The sequence below is a fragment of the Pezoporus wallicus genome, unplaced genomic scaffold (assembly GCF_028554395.1).
Source record: "Pezoporus wallicus isolate ANWC-B61680 ecotype Strahan unplaced genomic scaffold, APGP_CSIRO_Pwel_v1 contig_6789, whole genome shotgun sequence".
Taxonomy (NCBI): domain Eukaryota; kingdom Metazoa; phylum Chordata; class Aves; order Psittaciformes; family Psittacidae; genus Pezoporus; species Pezoporus wallicus.
The window spans coordinates 2,180,616-2,201,210 of record NW_026637361.1 but is presented as its reverse complement, the minus strand read 5'-3'; the positions used below and the strand labels follow the sequence as shown (position 1 = coordinate 2,201,210).

The following is a 20,595-nucleotide window of genomic DNA, read 5'->3' as shown; positions in this document are numbered from 1 at the left end:
CACATGAACTGCAAATGGAGGATGTTCTCTGATCATGTCATGCTAACTTCCCAGTTTATCAGTCACTTCAGTTCCAGACTGGAATGACAAGATGATATCACATTTGATCTTAATATATATCACACAACCTTTCAGGTTTAGAAGTTCACATGAGCTGAAAACAACTGTCTTTGCTTGGATGGTGTTGTGCCAACAGCAGTTTTTTCATAACATTTTTTTCTCTTTTGCTCACTGTAGGATGAAGTGGCCCAGCCTCTGAACCTTTCAGCCAAACCCAAGACATCTGATGGCAAGTCTCCCACATCACCCACCTCTCCTCATATGCCAACTCTGAGAATAAATAGTGGGGCCAGTTCACTAAAGTCCTCCGTGCCAGCAACATTAGCTAGTCCTTCAGCCAGAGCTAACACAATAGGTAAGCTCAGTTTTACCTGTCCCTCTTTATAACAATTAATAGATGTTAATGGAAAGTAGGCATTTATCAGCCAGTGGCTGACACTGGTCTATGAGCTGTCACGGGTTGACCATAATACTACATTTGTTGATGTCAGTAGAGAAACTCCCACAGATTTACCATTTCAGGAGTATCTTAACTTTTACAGACTCAGAAAACAAAGACCTGTTCTAGTTCAGATACTGCTTTATCAATAAAAGTGAATAAATTCTGTTTGTTTCATGGCATACATTAAAGACAGTGACCTATCTAATGGCGGGCATTAAAGACCTGTGATGTTGTACTATGCTATCTAAAAGTGATGGATAAATTAAAATAAAAATCCGTTTAAGTTAAAAGTCTACATATGCAAATGCATTTTTGCAAGATTACAGGTTTAATCCTGAGTCTGCTGAAAAGCTGCATGGAGCATTATTTCTCTTTAATAAATAAATCAATCACCAGATTTGATGTATCTTGCAAAAACTCTTGATGGTCTGCTTTTAACATTGTCAGAAAATAGTGTTAATTCTTCCTCCTGGCAAAATCACCCCTTTGCCTAAAGATCATCTAAATAATAACGGTCTAAGTGATTTTGCAAGTCTGATGTGTTAAAGGGACTGCTCTTTGTGTGTATAAGTAAAATGTATGCACACCTCATTCATCATCCTTGTAACAGAAAAATTTTATACCATGAAGTGCGATTGAATATAACCTGAATTAAGATTTCAGCATGCAAATCAAGCTTTGTTTAAGGAATTAAGTGAGGCAGGTAGTTGCACCTACTCTGCTACTCTGTCTTACTGCTCCTAAAGCATCTCCTGCTGGCCACCTTCAGGGATGACCCAAAAGCCAAAAAAAGCCATATGTCAAACCTGTCAGAAGCCTTTTCTGTGAAATCTCAGTGCTACATCGTAGCTACATCGTAAAATCTTTTTGTGTCTTCATGGGTTTCTCCCAAGCTCATTGTAGTCCATATTCTACCTACATAGACACCAGGAAGAACCATAGTTATGTCCAAAGATTGGAACAGGTCTGGCTCCCACCAAATTACCATCTCACTCTGCATACATGATTATTGTTAATGTTGATGAGAGTTATGTGTATCAGACAGAGAATATGCTTCTATGACTATTAGAAAAGAAAATAACTTTATTTGGTATGGTATGTCCCAATTATATAAATATTTTGTAAATATCACATTGTTAATTGTTAATACATGTATTATTATTAACCCTACACTCTTATCTTTAATCTGCTTGGCCCTACTGCTCTCCATGTACAATGCATCGAGTTTCAATTTTTTTCATATTAAATTTTTTATCCTTGATAGAGTGAGCATCACATTTAGATGTGGAGTTAAACATCTGCCCTGCATCTCGGTGTCAGGACATCTCTTATTCTCTCCTGTCCAATTTTCTTTCCTTACACACCTGATATTTTTCGTAGGTTTGAGACCCCTGCAATTTACTTCTTTTAACAAGATGCAGATTTTGAAATGCTGTACCTGTAATGAGTGATAATGTAATTGGATAAAAGCTGTGAGGATGAATGGAGCTTTAAAGGTCACTCTTATAAGAAGAATTAATGTGTTATACCATTAATAAACCATGGAAAACTGTGGAGCAAAAGATAACATACTTAAGTTATTGTTAATGACACAGACTTCTCTGCTGCATATCTCTTAGCTACAAATATAGAAAGTGACTTTTTGAGGTTGCTGAGCAATACCATGGTGCATACTGTATATATAAGATAAGCAGTCTTTAACTGGTGCAAGGGCTGGGCAGACATAGCCTACTTCTAACAAAGGTTTATTCTTTAGTAGAGTTCTAGAAGAATGAAAGACTGGTGAACGCTCTATGGAGTATTTTCTGCTAACTGCTAGGTCAGATCCAACCAAAGTTACAGCAAGTGAAACTCATTACCATGTTGAAACCATTTGGTGGTCTTAAGAAAGTGAGCATGAAGTTTCAAGTCACCCTCTAGTAGGAGCTATGACAAAAAAAAAAATAAATAAATAAAAAAGGATAGCATTTTATCAAAGGTACTAAGGCCCTAAAAATGATAGAGAAACTGTATCGCTTCTTTATCTCGAGAGATTAATCCCTCTACAAAAAGTCACTGGGAAACATGCAGTAATTTGCCATACAGTTGCTTTGACCATTGGAATGATTGGAGCTGTCAGTGCAAGGCACAGGTTGTCTGTGGTAGGTGTGCGCAGCCCATCTTGCTGGGGTGCAGTTGAGCTGTCACTTTGCACCACCTCTAGCTTCAAATTAAAACTGTTCTCTGAAAGCAGTTCTTCAGGCTTCTTGGATCCCATGGCATGAGAAATGCTCATGTATTGTTCAGTTATTTTTGGAGGATGCAAACTTACAGCCTCCTGTGATTAACAGTAAAGCAGCATTCGGGCATACAGATCAGTGCTTTTTTAGAGCTATCCTTATAGTGTATAAATTATGCTACAGACTGAGCAGTCACAAATGTCGTGGCTTCATGCATGACTTTAAATCCAAGCATTTCTTTTTGGGAACAGGCATATGTCCGTGAACTAAAAACAGAAACAACTTCTCTCTGCCCTTTGCCATTATCTGCAACATCTCTATGCTAGTTTGGCAATCCTTTTAACTAAGTGCATTTTATGTAATGCAGTTCCCCTCTCTGTCAATAATTCACCACCTACCCTAAACAACAATAATTTACATTCAACTCGCTTCTATATTAATCATTTCCCTGCACACCAGCATCTTGGCAGCTACTGAAAAACATAAGGAGTGCTTGCTTTTATTCACTGTCATGTGCCAAACTGTCTCAAAGATAGCAGTATTCAGGAAAAGCCAAATAGTCTGGAGAAGGGCATGAATTCCAGTTCCTAGGCAAATTTGTCTGTATTACAGTTGAAAGTACTGTACCTAGCCTAATCAAGAGCAGAACCAGCAGTAATACTACTGTTTGTTTATTTGCTTCCTTTTTAATTTATTCTGACTACATGCAAGCTTGATCAGTAACAGATGCAAAGTGGAGAAGAAACCAAGCAAGTTGATAAAATGGAGGTAAAAAAATTAAAATAATCAGCTGGTAGCACTGTGCTGGTGCAGAATATATCCTTCCTTATGCTGGGAAGGCTGGAATTGCTGGAATTCCATTGGCTGGGAATTACTGAACTGGGTCATTTGATAAAAGCAATGTGGATCAAGTTATTTCATACAAAAATCTCAGGGTTTCTGGGTATGTAGCCAAAAGCTAACTGTTAGTACAATTAACAGCAGTCAAACCACACAGAACTTTTCTTTCTAGTTTTTGTGCAGTGAGGAAGATGAGAACACCAGTCCTATTCTGCCTGCAGTCTAAAAAAAACAACAAAACCCAAACCAAACTAAAATCCTGACAGCAGCACAGCACTGAACTAATCTGACATCAGCTTCTTCCCCTGAAATGTTTTAAGCAGCAAGACAATATCCTACGTTTTTTGGCAATCAGCAGATCAGATAGAAGAGTCTAGCAATACAACAAGGATGTGTAATCTGACATGATTAGACAAGGCTCTTTAGGAACAGAACATTCATAATTGAGACAAAGAAAGAGTATTAATAACACTTTCCTAACACGGCAGTTAGCCATTTTATATTTCCTTTCTTTAATCTTAGTGTTTTTCAACAAATCATGGGATTTAATAGCGTGTTTTGGCAGATTAGAGGATTTATGGCCCAGATGTTTTTTGTTCTAAAAATGGATTAGGGTGTAAAGTTTGCTGGAATCCATGGAACATGTTGAGGCAAGCCGGTCATTTTGTGTGTGATTAGTGCTTGCCTTCTGTCTCACAGTCCCTCCATCTGTCACAATTCACCAATGGATCTGGTTAGATTTAGCCTCATGTCACAAACAGAAGTCCCTTTTCTGGGCAATTTCATATTACAGATTCATTTTATGCCATTTTTATGCCCTAGTTAAAAGACAGAAAGGAGTGTGTGTGTGTGCGCACGCGTGTGGGGATGTGGAGAGGGGGAGGGAGATTGATAGATATTAGCCTCTCCTTTAATGTTTGAAAAATAGACTGGGGCTTGGAGTCTCCCATCAGTATTCTATCCTGCAAATCACATGCAGATCATAATAAGTATAATCTACAGTACGCTAAAGGAAAAAAATGACAAAGTGTCACATTCAAAATTAAATAGTATTAGCTGTGCGGGTGATGCTTGTAACATTTTAAAAGGAAATAATTCAGTGACTACTAAGGCTAAGCCCTAGGCTGTGAATTTGCAGCAAAACAGTGGACATTTGACCTACTATTAGCAGCATGAATAGGAGTGGGAATGTAGGTCCATGTAGCTGTGGTTTCTTATACATTTCTGAATGACAGGTGGTGGTGGGGAGCATTCAGTGGATGAGGTTTCTCTTCCCAGCCATTATGCATTTCATATCTATAGCAAACCACCGCCACCTGTGGTTTATTTTAATATATTCACAAGTTTTAAGAAGAGGAAGAATGAAGTGGTCTATTTTTAAGAGTTTGGGATTTCTGGTATGATCAAAGCTTCCCCTAACTCATATCCGGTTACATCCTGCTGCCCCTACAAACCACAGGGCTAACCTCTGCCGAGTCAGGGAAATATTGAAACTAATGGGATCACATATCAGGACAAGGATTTTGGCACTGAGGTTTTTCATGTTTTCTGTCCAGGTGGCTCTATCATAACAGTAACAGAATTCCAAAGCACGGATGGGTTTATGGGCATTATCTTCTAGCTCTTTCTCGTTAATAATGATGAACTATTGGTCCATTTAATCAATGAAAGCTAAAGTGTTTTCTTGTAACTTTCTTTTTTTAAGATATCCTTTCTTCTATCACGTCGTCAGGTTATTTAAATGACCATGATGCTGTTACGAAGGCAATCCAGGAGGCCCGACAGATGAAGGAGCAACTTCGGAGGGAACAACAGGTGCTGGACGGGAAGGTGGCTGTTGTAAATAGCCTGGGTCTCAATAACTGCAGGACAGAAAAGGTGAGTTTCTGAGACTTCCTTTGCGAAGGTTCTGAGGTTGCATTAGGCTCTTCCTACAGATACATAGGTCCTTCCTCCTTTTTTTCCTCCTTTTTCTTGCTTTGTTTTCTTCTTCCACATTTTTAAACAGAAGAGGTTTTTTTTAAAAAGGGGAAAGATAAAATGAAAAGCACAACCAAAAGATGACACGAGACAGAGATCCGGAGACCCTTGGGGGGAGAGTGGGATGGAGGCAGAGATAGTTAAAGCCCTTATGAGAACTTTGGAGGCCGCTAATTCTCTGTTCCAGCCTGTCAGTGTGTATTACGAGAAGGTGATCTTGGAAATCTGTGGGTCTAAGTGGAAATCTTGCTTTATGGAAATGCTTACATGTGTTTGCGAGATGAGCTGGATTTGAAAATAATCAAGCTTCTTTAGGAACATAAGCTTTGCTGATACTCAGGCTCAGCTTCTGGGTATTTAGCCTTGTGAGGTTGTCATATGTGATATTTTGTGACCATTGCAATGTAGCACTGCCATGTCACATTAGATGACTTAACAAAATTGAAGATATGGAGAATTGACAACACAAACTGCACCAAATATTTGGAGTGGAACTTCAAGGCAGCGGGAACGTATGTGCCTTACCACATTCTACTTTTGAACTGGCCTATGAAGCTCTGTTATAACAAAATATTGACAAAGTGAATATTCTCTAGTAAAATTGGTATGTACTGTTAACAGTCATGTATGTCAAAGAGGTTGAGATTTGCTGCTTTTCTCTGGAAATACGTGATCTCTTTCCATGCACTGCCCTGGCTTACGGAGGATAAATAGACCTGCCAGTCCTTGCTGACACATTTATAGTGAGCTGTTCTTATAATACTGCCACCTAAGATGTACATCCAAACTCTTGTGTGCGTCTCGACATCATATGCTTAGCAAGACTTTTTCCTCATTCTTCTCTTCCCCTGCAATATTTTCTGAGGTGAGACAGCCTTCGTCATGTAGTACAACAAAGGTGATCATAGTTGCATTTGGTATAAACTGAATTTTATTGAAACCGCTTCTAGTGGCTTTTCACTGTAAGGCCTTGTGTGAATCACTGAAAGAGGTAGATAAATAAGATGAATAAAAATGATCAGCTATTTAGCAGAAACTTGAAAGTCAGTCATCCTAGGAAGCTTGTGAGTCAAACAATATTGTCCAGAATGAGCAGATTGCTAATTTGGATAGCTTTCCATTTTCCCCATTTTTAGATGGAGTTTGATCAATAAGCTGTGAGAAGCCAGCAGTCTGGGTAATGAATGTTAAATGTACGTGTGAGTCTCTCACTACTGTACTTTTTTTCATCAGGCTATCCTGGGTGTAAGTGATGTAGAAATTACTCCAATTTCATGCACTTTCTTAAGAGGAAGGGGAAGGAAAAAGAGGTCAGTGTAATAGGTATCTGGCAGTACATACAACCTCTCTAAGAAGAGTAAGAGCGCTGGTATGGGGAGAGAGAAAGAGAGGGATGAAGCATGTTTATGGCATTTCACATAGAAGAGTACCAGAAGGGAAAAGGGAAGAGCAGAGTGTCAGATATAAGAAGAAGTGATCACAAGCACAAAGGAATTTATATTCAAATATTTAAGCATTCTTGAAAGGATGCTCGGAGCAGAAATTTCTTTTCTCTGCTCCCCATGTAGAAATGACTTTAACACTCAGCCAGATGCTAATGCAAAGTGACTCAAGCTATTCCTCGCAAGCATAGCTAAATTGCCGTTATTTGTTAAGCGCATTGAATTCAGCTGTGGATACAGCAGTTGGTTGCATTCAGAAAGCATCTGTACCCTTTTCTTTTTCTTCTTTTTTTCCTTTTTTTTTTTTTTTTTTAATCCTCCAAAGCAGAGACAACTCTACCTATCTCCCCCCTCTCCTCCCTTGTGCTGGCTGGGAATTGTCAAGTGACAACCGGCCAAATCCTTTTGGACAGGAAGCCTTCATCCTGAGTTCTATATACTTGCAAAGCAGGCCTTGTGGTTGGATCAGGAAGCCCGTTAAAAGCACTTTGATGGTATGGAAATTCATCTTCATGAAGCACCCAGGCCCCTAAGCAGCATGCTGTTTAGCTGTGGTTACAGATCAGTCATTCACATCGGAGGGCAGTAATTGTGCTGACGGCTTGTTCAGCAATGGAAGCACATAAAATAATCCCAGGCCCTCCACCATGGCATTGCGAGTTAATCTTCTTTAATACAGATCAGCTGTTGTTCTAACACATGACTTTATGCTGGCTCTAGTGACTCTGCACAGCCTTTTGATTAAGCAACAGGAGTGGAACCATCTGTATTCACTTTATTCTATTACTTTCCTATTGTTGGGATTCTCCTTACCCCTTCTGTTTTCACTTCTCACCCTCAACCCTAGTTGAAGTTTATTTTCCTCTCTAATTCATGCCGCCTGGTAGGCTCATGGAGGGCAGTGAGAAGTTCTTTTACAAGGTAGCAGGAAGAAAAAAATCAATGGGAAATTTTTCTTAAGCAGTTGTAGGGTTTGGGGCTTTTGATACAATAAATGCCAAAACTTTATCAGGGCACATCAATTTTCATTTATTTATCCATTATTTTATTTTATTTTTAAATGGGAGACAGGAAAGGACAGAACCGAATCTGAGCTCTCTAGACTATAATAGCATTTGGGTTGCTAGGGTGACCAGTTAAGCCACTAAGCACTAGTTAAGAGCTTACACATTTTAACTTGTAGGGTCTCTTGAGCTGTCTCTTGCCTTTGACCCAACAGAGGACAAGGCATAGGCTGTAAAGTTCAGATACTTGTTCTCCTTCCCCATATGTGCTCTAGGCCATCCACCAACTATGCAGCTGTGAAGCTTGGGTCCATTCGATCTAGGACTTTAAAGTTTTCTCTCGTATTAAGAGCAAGGTTTGATAGGAAGACAAATGTTGCCTTTTTGAGTTAAATTTTATTCTGTTTTTCCCTATTTTCAGTGGAAAGAAAAAGAGATAGTTGGGAAGGCGGGTTTTGTGGAACAGACTGCTGCAGTGTTACCACTGAGGGTTTCTTTGCAGAAGCTCAGGGTCCTATCAGGGGACTTAGAGGCAGCTCCCTGATATTTGGGATATTTCCTTTGCTCCCTGGTTGCTTCCTGATAGGGAGATTTTGAGGCAGAGGAAGGAATTAAAAGAGGGTTAGCCTAATGTAGCTATGTGTCCATGGGCATATCCATGCTTAGAAATGCACATTTTGACCATAATTATGTACAGAAGAAATGCTCTCCTTCCTGTAGAGTGATCTCAGTCTGTATGGGCAACAGACACTTGACTAGAGCTATCCCAAATTTTCCTCTCTTTCCTGCAGTGGCTAGCATAGTTATGGAGACCTACAACTCTCTGAGACATGCTGAGTTTTTTTCTTCATTAATTTCTGCTGCAGCCTACCAGTAAAGGTAGTGTCTGTGCAGTTCTGAACACATGTGTTAGACCCCTGATAGGGATTCATCTGCCAGAAGTAGCTGGGCAGGCTCAAGGCTGGAAATCATCTTTGTGAGTCTCTATTAAAGCTCTTGGGGCTTTCCTCCATGCATGTGCGTGACCTGTTATCTGGCTTGTGTTCCCAGATGGATTGATCCCTGAGGACAGCCAGACCTGCCAGCTGTAAGGCAGTAGTCAGACAGGAATTTTGTGGTATTTTAGAGAAACTGTATAAAGCGAGTCATAAATGAAAAGAGCTAAGAGCTTTTTAGAAAATGGCTAGGATGATTTGTGTGAGTCACTTTATGGGCATCCAACTTGGACTATCTTGACTGATTTGATTTTCAGAGGATTGCAGTAAAAACTGTGAGCATCATGATGACCATGGATTTTACTAAAACCTATTTTAATTGCAAATGCAATAAAACATATTTTTACATTACTTTTCTTGGAAACATTTCCGTGTATAAATGAAAAGTGTGTGTATGTTTTTCTGGTTTCTTGGAAACCCGGGAGCATAGTTTTATTTGTAATTGTCATCTACAGTTAATTATAGCTTGATAGGTACTATGCATAAACAGTGTTCCCTTTTAGACATGTAGTTTAGAGCGCAGATTGTCACCTAGTGCAAATGCAACAAGTGGGCAACATCAGCAAGTGGACTCTGCTCTGGTTGTTCTGCCCCAAAACTGCCTGTTCCTCTGCAAAGGAGATGTACACAAACACAAAGAGCCAGCATGTGTGTGCATGCATACAAGCCTACAGAGCACTCTTTCAGAGATGCACAGCACAAACACGAACTGAGCTAGCCAGTAATTTTCTGACTATAGGCAGACTCTCAAGCATTCCTGCATGTACCCTGGTGGCTGTAAAAAAGGAGGAATACAAGCAGGTATTTGATCATGTGTCTGCGCACGCTGGTGCAATCACAAATACTGGTTTCCAGATGCTGGCACCTGCTGAAGATGCTGGTGGCTGGGACACTTGTGTAAGTATACATAGCCACACAAGCATTTCAGATGAGTACAGACACAGTCTTCCTCATAGCACACTTGAGATGAGCGTATCCGAATACGTGTACCTCCTGTGCTGAGTGTTTCTTAACCTGTGATGCAAGTTCTCCCTGTTATTGCTTGGAGTGCGTCCTTTTAAAAGACCCTGACATGTACTTGTCTGCTGGGCTGTAACTAAAGAGCTATTTGTAACAATATTTATTCCAGCATTGTAAGCAGGAGCCTATTTATTACTCATGCTCATGGAACACTGGGTTCAGGATGTCTTTCCTCCCATTCCCACCCACCCCTCCTCCCAGCATCCTCCCACCTCCCCCTCTTCCCCTTAAGAGAGTGCCAAACATGAAATGACAGTGACCAATGTTGACTTAATGTGAATGTTTAATAATGAAAAAAGTGTGTCAGTTCCAGCGTTAGTTACAAATGGCAGTAAGTGTATCGGGTGGCAGCCCTGTAATAATTTTACATCCATCATTCGTTCCTGATGCCTCGCTGGCTGCCTGATGGATGGGGATAGCAGAGTTAACCCTTAAGAAACTGCTGTGATCTGCTGAGCTGAAATGAATTCTGTCCCTGCTCTCCCCTAGGGGAGGAGGGGGATATTAAGAATCTCAAACCTGCAGATCCTGCTGCCTTTGAGAAATAAAACACTGGCGCTCACTTTACTAAAGGCATAAGGAGTAGCTGGTTTAACACATGGGATTTAAATTTATCTTGCAGTAGAGAATTTTCCTTCAATAACTTTTTTTTTTTTCCCCTAATGGTTAGATTTGAACCAGAAAATCAAGAAAAAAAACAAAACAAAACAAAAAACAAGGAGAGAAGGGCAAGAGAAGGGGTGGTAAAACAAATTCTGATCCTGTGCTGCCTGCAGATAGTGATAGTTCCTGGGTCAGACTGGGTTCTGTAACTTGTAATGATTGAAACTGGGAAGAACAGGACCTGGGGCAAGCCAGGCTGCCCAAATGGGAGAAACCCCCTGGAAATAAGTCTAACATCATAAACCAAATCAGTTTGTAAGAGTTGAAACCTGCCCATTTTCATAATCTCCATAGTATTTTAATGGAAAAATAATTTAGCATTTTTTGTGACTAGCAGAGGCTACCTTACCCACAGACGTTCCATATACTCGCATTTATCCCTTCAAGTTTAGCAGACCACTAATAGATATGTCCTGCAATTTGTAGCCCCCTCTATTCCTCACCAGCCTGTAAAGCCCAAAGGAAGATGATCAGTATAACATTTTTTGTTCTATCTGCACAGTGTGAGTAGAGATCCTTTTGGAATTGTACAGTGTTGAGGACCAGGGAGTTTCTTGCAGACAACGGACTATAACAGTCCCACAACACAAAAGTTTACATCCTAACAATTGTATAACCACTTCTTATTACCCTTTTTTTTACCATCTTCCTAATTTTGTCTCTCTGAGGTTCTTTGCCAGCAGGAGTTCTTGTATGAGGGTTGCAGTCCTCTTTGTTAATGCTATCAACACAGAGCAGACAGTTTTCAAAAAGCATGACAAGAAGGTGAGCAGGTATTATGTCATCACCCACCCATCACCCTGTATGGCAGCCTTTTCAGTAAGTCCAGTCAGCACACTCAACAGGATCATTCATATCCAGAGAGTCCTCTGTTCGACAGGGCTATTCTATCCATTGTCATTTCTCCTGAAACTTTCCTCAAATTTAATTAACCACACATGTCAAGTTTGCACACTGAAAAGACCAGAATTGGTTTTGCCCAGCATTTGTAACAAAGCATTAAATGTTTTGATTTGCTTCAGCTGAAAGTTTATTCCTTTTTCATCTCTATTCTCTCCCCTCCCCCCCCCTTTTTTTTTTACCATTTCTTTGTGGAGCTTCTGTATATTTATATTTACAGCCTCTGCATTTAATGGCCACATGCCTTGTTTTCACAGATGGCCAGTGGAAGACTTCCCCTCCCCCTTTTCTTTTAGTAAAGTCTGCCTTTGGTTTTGCTACTTTTGTCACAATGCCACTACTCTCAGTTAGCAAGTGCCTGTGCACGGGAGGAAGAGATTCTGCAATGAGGGTATTTTTCTGTTCTTCCAAGGATTTTAGCTTGCTCTTTTAAAATGCCCTCTTTGCTTCCCCCTGATTGGCCATCATCTATTAAATGCTCAAATACATTTTTCAAAGAAAAATTGTGTATATTTGTATGTGGTTTTAGTGCATCATTATAGCAGGGATAGAATGCATGGTCAGGGTTAGTTAATAGAAGTGAAATATACAGAGGGAGGAACAAATTCTGCCCACAGATGTGTGCATAAAACTCCCATTGAAGTCAAGTTGAACAACAGGCAGGGAAGAACCCTGGATTCCTGCAGCTGCTGAAAGTCTGAATGGGAATTTAAGTCTTCATTCAATCCAAAGGGCAGAGATTGGAAACATTCACAGGCTAGCGGGGATCACGGAGGACTGCAGCTGTTTATACCTTAGCGGAAATTTTATTAAGCCCAATAAAGATGGATCAGCTTCCTCCTGAAAGTTGATTTGGAGTTTTTGTTACGGCTTTTTGAGTCTTCAGGTTGAAGTTCTAAGCTGTGCCCTACAGCCATGGTGGATAATTACTTCCTGAGATTTTTTTTATTATTTTTACATAATCACAAGCCTCCAATAGGTAGGGCTTGCAGCACATTCACGGACACCATCATCAGTGCTATACTTCTCTTCAGTTATACAGCCTGAGCCTGATTCTTCTGTGAATTGTGTCCATTTAGTCTCCTGGGGGATCAGCCAATCTTTTTCTGCCCATCCTATTATGCAGGTGTTGACTTCTGAGTGACAAACAGCCTCTAATGTGTTCTGAGGGTGCTAAACTTCACCTTTATTTGTGTTGATGGTGACGATGGGGAGTAGGGAGTAGGCAAGCTAGGCCTTACTTCATGACTGGAAAAATGTAATAGTTTGTTTCTTAGGAGATAGCCCAGACAGAATGTCAACTTCCTCATTAGGGCTGGAAGAAATGTTCTCAAAGGTGCAACAGCATTCATAATTTGAATACCTTCTAGAGAAAAATGGAAGATGATAGTCTGCGTATCTGCACTGCTGCTGTGCAGTTGAGTCACCAGTTGTTTAATAACCAGGAAAACAGAGACTCTGTTCTTGCTTTTCTGTAAGAGTGTGAAGAAGCTTTTTCCTAGGATATCCTGCGTGGGTTGTGATTTTCATGTTTCATTTTTGGTGTGCCACCTCTCTTCTGCAGTTAACCTTTCCTCACTGGTCAGCTGAAGCAGCTCTTTCTCACTGTGAAATCCTTCATTAATGTGGCAGTTTTCAACCAGAGATCTCAAAACTTCACAATGATAGGAAAATGTCACGATCTCCTTCCTGCTTAGTTGGGGAAACTAAGATGCAGTGACTGAACAATTAATACAAAGATACAGGCCATGTCAGCCCAGAAAGAAGTCCAGATGAGAAACTGTGTCATGTAACTCTTAGTCTGCTGCAGTCAGGGGATTGATTACAGCTGGACCTGGTTTAGGTCAATACCTATGTCCACACTGTAAAAACTTTAGAAAGGAAGCAGTGTCTCATCATTCTGCTTTGCTTTTTATTTTCTTTTTACTTCTTCTTTAAAGTAATGGGCTGGGCTAGTCCTACCTACATTTTAATTTCAAAATCCTGAGTTGCATTATTTCTCAGAGCTCCTAACAAGAGAGGACCTTAAGTGTCCTCTTTTCCTCTAGAGTTGGTACTTCCCATCAGTTTGTTTCCAAGTAAAATAATACATTTTACTGAGGGAGTCATTATTATTCAAATAAAGAATTTTAAAAAAGCCCAACAACCTAGGGACCTAAGCCCTGCCAAGTTACTGAGTTATTCTTCTGTGGACTCTGTCTTGCCTTCAGTGCTTTGAAAGATACTGACTTGAGAGCCCTTAGAAATCAAAGACCTATGTCCACAATATACAGTAAAGAAAATGACTATACAAATTTCAGCAAATTCCCCCTGTGACTGGATGCCTGTTGTGAAGAGGAAAGTAGTTAAATGTCTGGTTTTACTTGATCCATCTGATTTTATCCTGTAACACCTCACAAGGCACCTCTTTGCTGACTCCAAATAGCACTTCATATAGATTGCAAATCAAATGCAATGATTTCTAAGCAGTATTAAACCAATCTGGATTTCAGTATATACTGTAATCCAGAAGATACAGTTCCTTTACCAAGTGATGTAGCCCCAACTAAGACTGAATATAATAATTCTGAAAAAAGCACCATAAAATCAGGAAGAACCACAAATAAAGAATGTTCTTTCATTTTTCTGCTTCTAACATTGCTTTTAGGTTCTGTGGGTGGATTATTCCATGGAAAAGAGAGATCTCAGATAAGCAGGACTGAAAGAGCTGAGGGGGTGGTGAATGCATTGTTGCTTCATACTCAACTTTGATGCAACAACAACAAAAAAACTCTCCCAAATGATAAATTGCTGTTACATTATAAATAATCTTTCATCTTCTTTGGTGGTCCACGGAGTTTATATAATTGGAAGGCTAAAACCCTTCTTTGTTGTTTCCTCCCTTTTCATTAGTACAGTAGAAGACTATAAAATTGTGCAGCCAGAAGGGGTTTAACAATTACTGAGTCAACATTTGAAAGTCTCACTCTATTTTATCATTTTATGCATGGGCTTTTTATGAGTTTTCGAGCCCTGCAAGCATTACTTAAGCGAGGTCCGTTGTAATGGCGAATCTCTAACTGCGCTTTATTTTGTTTTATTCTTGTAACGTGCCACCAGCAAGAGCCACAATTCCACACTCTCAAAGAAATTACAAGCTTGAGGTTATTATATTTAGGTAAGATTCAGGAATACTAGTTTCTGTTCCTAAAACTACCAGCCTTACTAAGGAGCCTTTGGCAAGTCGCATCATATGTGACTCTGGTAAACAGTTAACAATACTGCCTTTCTTTGTGAAATTTCATGGTTTAAATTCACTGATGAGTGCAGAACACTTGGGCAATGTGATCTGTTACACAGGAAAACCTAAGTCTAAGTAGAAGGTCTCTCTGAAGAGAGATGGAAATTCTCTTGCAGCAGTTATAGTTGTAACAGGATCTGGACTGTAACATGGTTACATGCACAGTATGCACAGTACCTGTTTTGAAGTACCATGGCATTAATATGCAGGAGTAGAGCCTGGACTGCAAATAATTCATCATGTGCAAACCTCTGGGCACACCTCTCACGACTGCCAGTGGTTCCTCCAAGTTCTTCCAGCTCTCTGTCATCCATAATGCCTACCTGCCTCATGTTTTCCACATTTTGAAAGACTGTGGGTTAAGATTTTGTAACACAAGCTTTCTGATGTTTATTATTGCAAGAGGCAGAGGAATTGCACAGAAAGATTACTTTTACAAAGTCTTCATTCATGTCAGATATAGGATAAGACTTCATTTTTTGGAGAGCTAAGGAAAATATAATGTTAAATGGATGACACCTGGCACCACCATTGTGTCTGATGATTAAAGATGTTTTTCTGTAATAAGCAGAAGTTAACTTTCATTGCGGGATCATAATCTAGCAGCTAATTTGCCAAGTGCTTTAAGATTTGGTGCATATTGACCAAGGTATTTGTCGGAATGGTTGATATTTGCTGGAGTTTGCTGAGAGAAGACTTCTGTCTCATCACCAAAAACTGCATTAGATGCTGTCACATCTGAGGCCCTTCTCAACAATCTAAGATAAAAACTAGCTTATCAAAGCTCAATCTATTTGAAAATGCCACCTTTAGAGTTTAGATATGGGAATTTTTCCTGCAGAGCTGGATGATAGATAGCTGGACAAACTGCATTTGGAGAGGGAGGGGGGAACATTAAAAAGGACAATAACAGGCAGCCATCTGTTTCTTTTTACATACTGACACTGAAGGGAACAAAGGTAGCAGGCACTCTGTCTGTCAGTATATTTATAATTCTTAGGTGCTAGAACCGATGAGTTTCTCCTTGCAGTCCATAGTCCATAGGTAACCATGTTTGATTCTTTCCACCTCCTCTACAAAAGCATTATTTTCACCTGGCCTTTCAATTCACATGGAATAAGAAAAGCAGGAATGCGAAGAGATATGCCTGAATGCTCCTCCTCTGGTGTTCTATACTGGCTGTATCTCTGCAGGCATCAAACTGAGAGGAAAAATACTCATAGTGGAGGAAATGGAGGTAGGGATAGGGGAGTAGAAAAGTGAAGAGTGAACTGCGTCAGTAAAACTGCTAACCTTGAATTATGCAATCGGAAAAACAGCTCTTGCCAAAATACAATTCTGACGGAGTTCAGAGTACTGTCGGTGTTTGCCAAATGCCCCAGCCAAAAGGATGTCTCAAAGAGGGGGAGGAGGGATCCGTTGCCATATGCCCATCATTCACAGTGTTCTGGAAGAACTGTGGAGGCCTTCAGGAGTGGAAGCATGTGCATGGTCTCAGGTACACGCTGTGTGTTGGTACCATGATCTAACACAAGACAGGAAGTGAAGTCCGAGGGGGGTAGGCAAATATATCAGAATGTCTTTATTTCTCAAACCTTCCAAGATTTTGCTTCACGTTTGTACAGTAGTGGGAGGAGTTCTGGCAAATATTATCAGGCTGTTCTACATATGTTTTGACTCTTCTTGTTTTATGTTTCTTCTATGAAAGAGCCTGCAACCAAGTTCTTGTCATTTTTAGATCAATGTTTTGTTAAACTACGACAGCTATCCATGACAGAAAGCCAAGTAACTTTTGCAGCTGACCGCAAAACTGAGTCTGATTTGCAGTGCTTAGTCAGTTTTTATATATATTTTCTCTACATGACACATTCCATGTGTGTATGTGTTTTTCATTGTTCTTTTCAATATAACTAGAGCATTGCTAAGAGCTGTGGTAAAAATTAATCTTCTCCAGCAGATTACTTTCTTTGATTAATAAAGTTTTAGAAACTTCTCATCACATTATGGCTATTGATGAAACCTCTCTATTTATACTTTGAACAACTATTGTGGGCTATTGTGGGATTGATTGCTCTCTACAGTATTATCTTCTCTTGTTTGCCCATTACAATTGTAAACGATCCAGACAGTTTAGCTCTTAGTACCCAAGGAGAGTATCTCCTACAGTCCAGTAGAAATTGCCATTAAGATACCTTTTCAATCTTCTGCTGAAGTTCTTCACAGAGGAAAAAGATGTTTATGAAATGTCTTTCAGTCTTCTTGGGCGTCATTCAAAATTCAGAAATTTAAAAGAAAAATAATCACTTCATCTTTAGCAAGGTCCCTATGTTTCTTCTACTGCAAGAGCAGAATCTTTCCTTGCATTTGTTTTCACTGCTTTGTGCAGTTTAATTTTTAGCAGGTCTCACAACCAGTTCTTTGCACCACTTCCCCAGATTTGGACCAGCCTCGCCTGTTCTTGGCAGTATTGGTCTGCAGTTGATGCCACTCAGTTGATTGCTTATAGGATTAATAGCATTTTATAACTTTGGGATATGGGACACATTTTAAATTAAGGGTTTATTACTCTGGTTCTTTTTCTTGTAGCTTTAAAAACCTGAAAGCATGTATAATTTCATCAGCTGAACTTTCTTCCTGGCAAGACAATTGGATGTAGAGCTTGATAAAATGATAAAATAAGATTAAGGCATAGTCCAACATAGTGTGCAGAAATATGCTACTGCCTCCTGAATTCTAGCTCTGTATCACAACTGCCTTATTAGATTGTACTGCTGAGCCCAGCAAGCATGTGCTCCACCTGTTGTGACTGAATGGTGCCACATCTTGCTACTGTTAACACATCTAATCCAACACATCAGAGTGGTAGCAGTTTTGAGAATGAGTAGTTTGCTGTTGAAATAAGATTATGATGATAAATAGGTGCTATTTTTGTAGAAATTTGAAACCATTGTGGACCTCTTGTCTGAAGTTCTTAAATAGGTTCTGTAAGAGAAGGCTGGGCTAGCAGGTTGACAGTTTGTTTGGTGTCAGATAAGAAAGGATTTTTTTCATTTGTTTCTTTGGATCTTCCATACATATTTTCTCCATAAACTGAAAGATTGTAGGAAAAATAAAGATGCTTCCATCAAACCAAAAGCAGCAAGTCATCAAATGAATGCTTTCAAGAAAAACAAGATGGGAATAATCTATAGCCCCTTTTGAATATTTTGTAATTGTAAAAGCATTTCTGTAGGCCAGGATTGCTGTCATGTGTTTAATGGGAGGAGCGTGGGATGGGAAATAGGAACACTACTTAGGTGTAGTCAGGCTTTTGCAGGATCTCTTTCTGCTCTCCTAAGACTGTTGCAGAAGCTTATGAATGAGCAGGCCTTAGTCCTACTTTTGCCTGAGTACTTATTAAACGTTTCTAAACATTAACACAGAAGAGTACAGCTGGCAGTTCTGACATCTTGTTTCAAAAGCAACATCATGCAGAAGTTCTTTCTAACTGCCCCCTTCTCATTGCTGATCGATTTACATTGTCATTACATTGTGGAGACCTCATAGCAGCCTTCTAGTATCTGAAGGGGGCCTATAGGGATGCTGGGGAGGAACTCTTCATTAGAGACTGTAGTGACAGGACAAGGGGTAACGGGTTAAAACTTAAACAGGGGAAGTTTAGGTTGGATATAAGAAGGAAATTCTTTCCTGTTAGGGTGGTGAGGCACTGGAATGGGTTGCCCAGGGAGGTTGTGAATGCTCCATCCCTGGCAGTGTTCAAGGCCAGGTTGGACGAGGCCTTGGGTGATATGATTTAGCGTGAGGTGTCCCTGCCCACAGCAGGGGGTTGGAACTAGATGATCTTAAGGTCCTTTCCAACCCTAACGATTCTATGATTCTATGATTCTCTACATTCAAGTAGCAGGGAGTAAATTGTCGCTATGTTGGAAGGGTGGTGTCCCCACTCACCCATGTTTCAGCTGTCCAGAGAGCCACCTCCAAGTGGCAGGGCAGCCCAGGAGCTCAGCACTCATCTGGCATTCCCTCACAGATTCTCACTACTTCTAATGTGGCTTTACCTCAAAATGCAAAACTTTGCCCAAGAGGGATAGCGGCAGAGCATCTGTAAGCTTGTTAAGTCAAACTCTGATAAACGAGCCATGGCCGGTGTGTACCTCGCAGACAGCATGCTGGAGTATTCGCTGACCTTAAGACTCAATCAGATCATGTTGGCAGAGTGTGGTTCTGAATGTAACTGCCTCTAACTTCAAGAGCTGCGTTTACGGCATAAAGAAGAAGCTGTTAAGCCTGTGCCCTTTGTGCTCTCAGCTCTGTTTCTCTAAGAGGTTTATACATGATTCAAGAAAAGTCAGCAACAGAATAACTCCCCTCCCCCATAATACACCCAACAAGAGGAGATGTTCTGTTATCTTTTAGGTTGGTGGCAGCATTTTTAACTGATTTCTGGCATAAAAATTTTGAACTCTTATCATTATGAAGATGACAATAAATCTTTTTCCAAGGAAAAACTGTTGATTTCCACTATATATCTGAGATCCATTTTGCAGAACTACTCCTGAAGAAGAACTTACTCCTGACTTTCTGTCTGCTGACAGGCTGCTTTGGAAATGAAAGCCGAGTTAAAACTGGTAGATAAAAGACTTTGGTAAAGCTAAATGCCTGAATAGTTCAGGTGCTTATTCAAAGCTTCTCCAAGCTTTCTGGATCTGCTGTGCTTGGTAACGTTGCAGAAAACTTTTTGCTTGTGATAGGCGGACCCTGCTGCATCAGCTTTTCCTGAAAAATCAGCGGATAACTCATCCTGCATTCTTTTGGTGGTGATGTGTCTGGTTACAGACCACGCACCAGGAGCACAAAAGGGATCCACAGTGGAAATGAATGTGAGGAGTAGGAAAGTTAACCTAATGTTCCCTAAACTGTGTGAGCATATGAAGTTGAGCAGGTTAGCTTTGTTGCTAACTCTCTCAAGAAGATCTTTGTGAAATGGCTTACATGAATTTGAACTATTCTTTGAATTGCAGATGCGGGCACATCACATTGCAGGAAGCGTTTCTGTATTCACATTGTTCTCTTTTCTGTTTTCTTCTATAATACAACCCAGTGACATTATTGGGCTACATAGAATAGTGTAAAGTCTCCAGTTGCCATGTGAAATCTGAAAGTTGTTTTTTTTTTTAGTTTATTGATCTTTTACAGTCATCAGGAGTGGAATAGAGCAACAAAACAGCAGTCTTTCTTTCAGGAAGAAGCTCAAAAGAATTGTTTCAACTGGAGCCACTTTATTATCATGCCATATCATGTCATTTTCTTAGCTTTGCAGAAGGCACAGTGCCTAACATTTTGAAATGTTAGTATTGCTTTCCTGAAAGATTTATTTTTAAACATATGATTGTCAGGAAGATAGAATGTTTATGGGTAAAAGTCATCGGGAAAACAAAAACAGTTGGAAAATGGAACACCTTTGTATTTGTAAAGTCAAACAATTCAGGGGGAAGCGAGGTGGTTTGAAGAGAACATTGGAATTAATGGCCCTGGCATGTTGTTCTGGCAGTGTCTTTAGACACCGCTGCAGCCTGACAGATTAATTGGCAGCACGCACTAGCCTGTTGCAATCCAGGGTTCACAGATAGTTCTGAGTAGGTGAATGACGGATGGGGTGTTAGTTAGTTTGGGCAAAACAGTCTGGACAGGAACACAAACTGCTGCCCAAATATCATGCTTAATTCAGGCTGACCCTTTCCCAAGGCTTG

The 20,595-nt window shown here is 40.1% G+C and overlaps 1 protein-coding gene across 23 annotated transcripts in view; it reads left to right on the top strand.

Annotated features, from left to right (window-relative positions):
- SOX5 (SRY-box transcription factor 5) overlaps nt 1-20,595 on the top strand; it is a 643,908-nt gene that overhangs the window by 609,634 nt on the left and 13,679 nt on the right. For 19 of the 23 annotated variants that reach the window (XM_057405230.1, XM_057405225.1, XM_057405229.1 and 16 more), the window contains 2 exons: nt 238-415; nt 5,267-5,439. In XM_057405230.1, coding sequence (XP_057261213.1) covers nt 238-415; nt 5,267-5,439 — 351 coding nt within the window. The remainder of the gene's footprint in view (nt 1-237; nt 416-5,266; nt 5,440-20,595) is intronic. The other 4 variants (XM_057405240.1, XM_057405219.1, XM_057405218.1 and 1 more) reach the window with 1 other exon arrangement.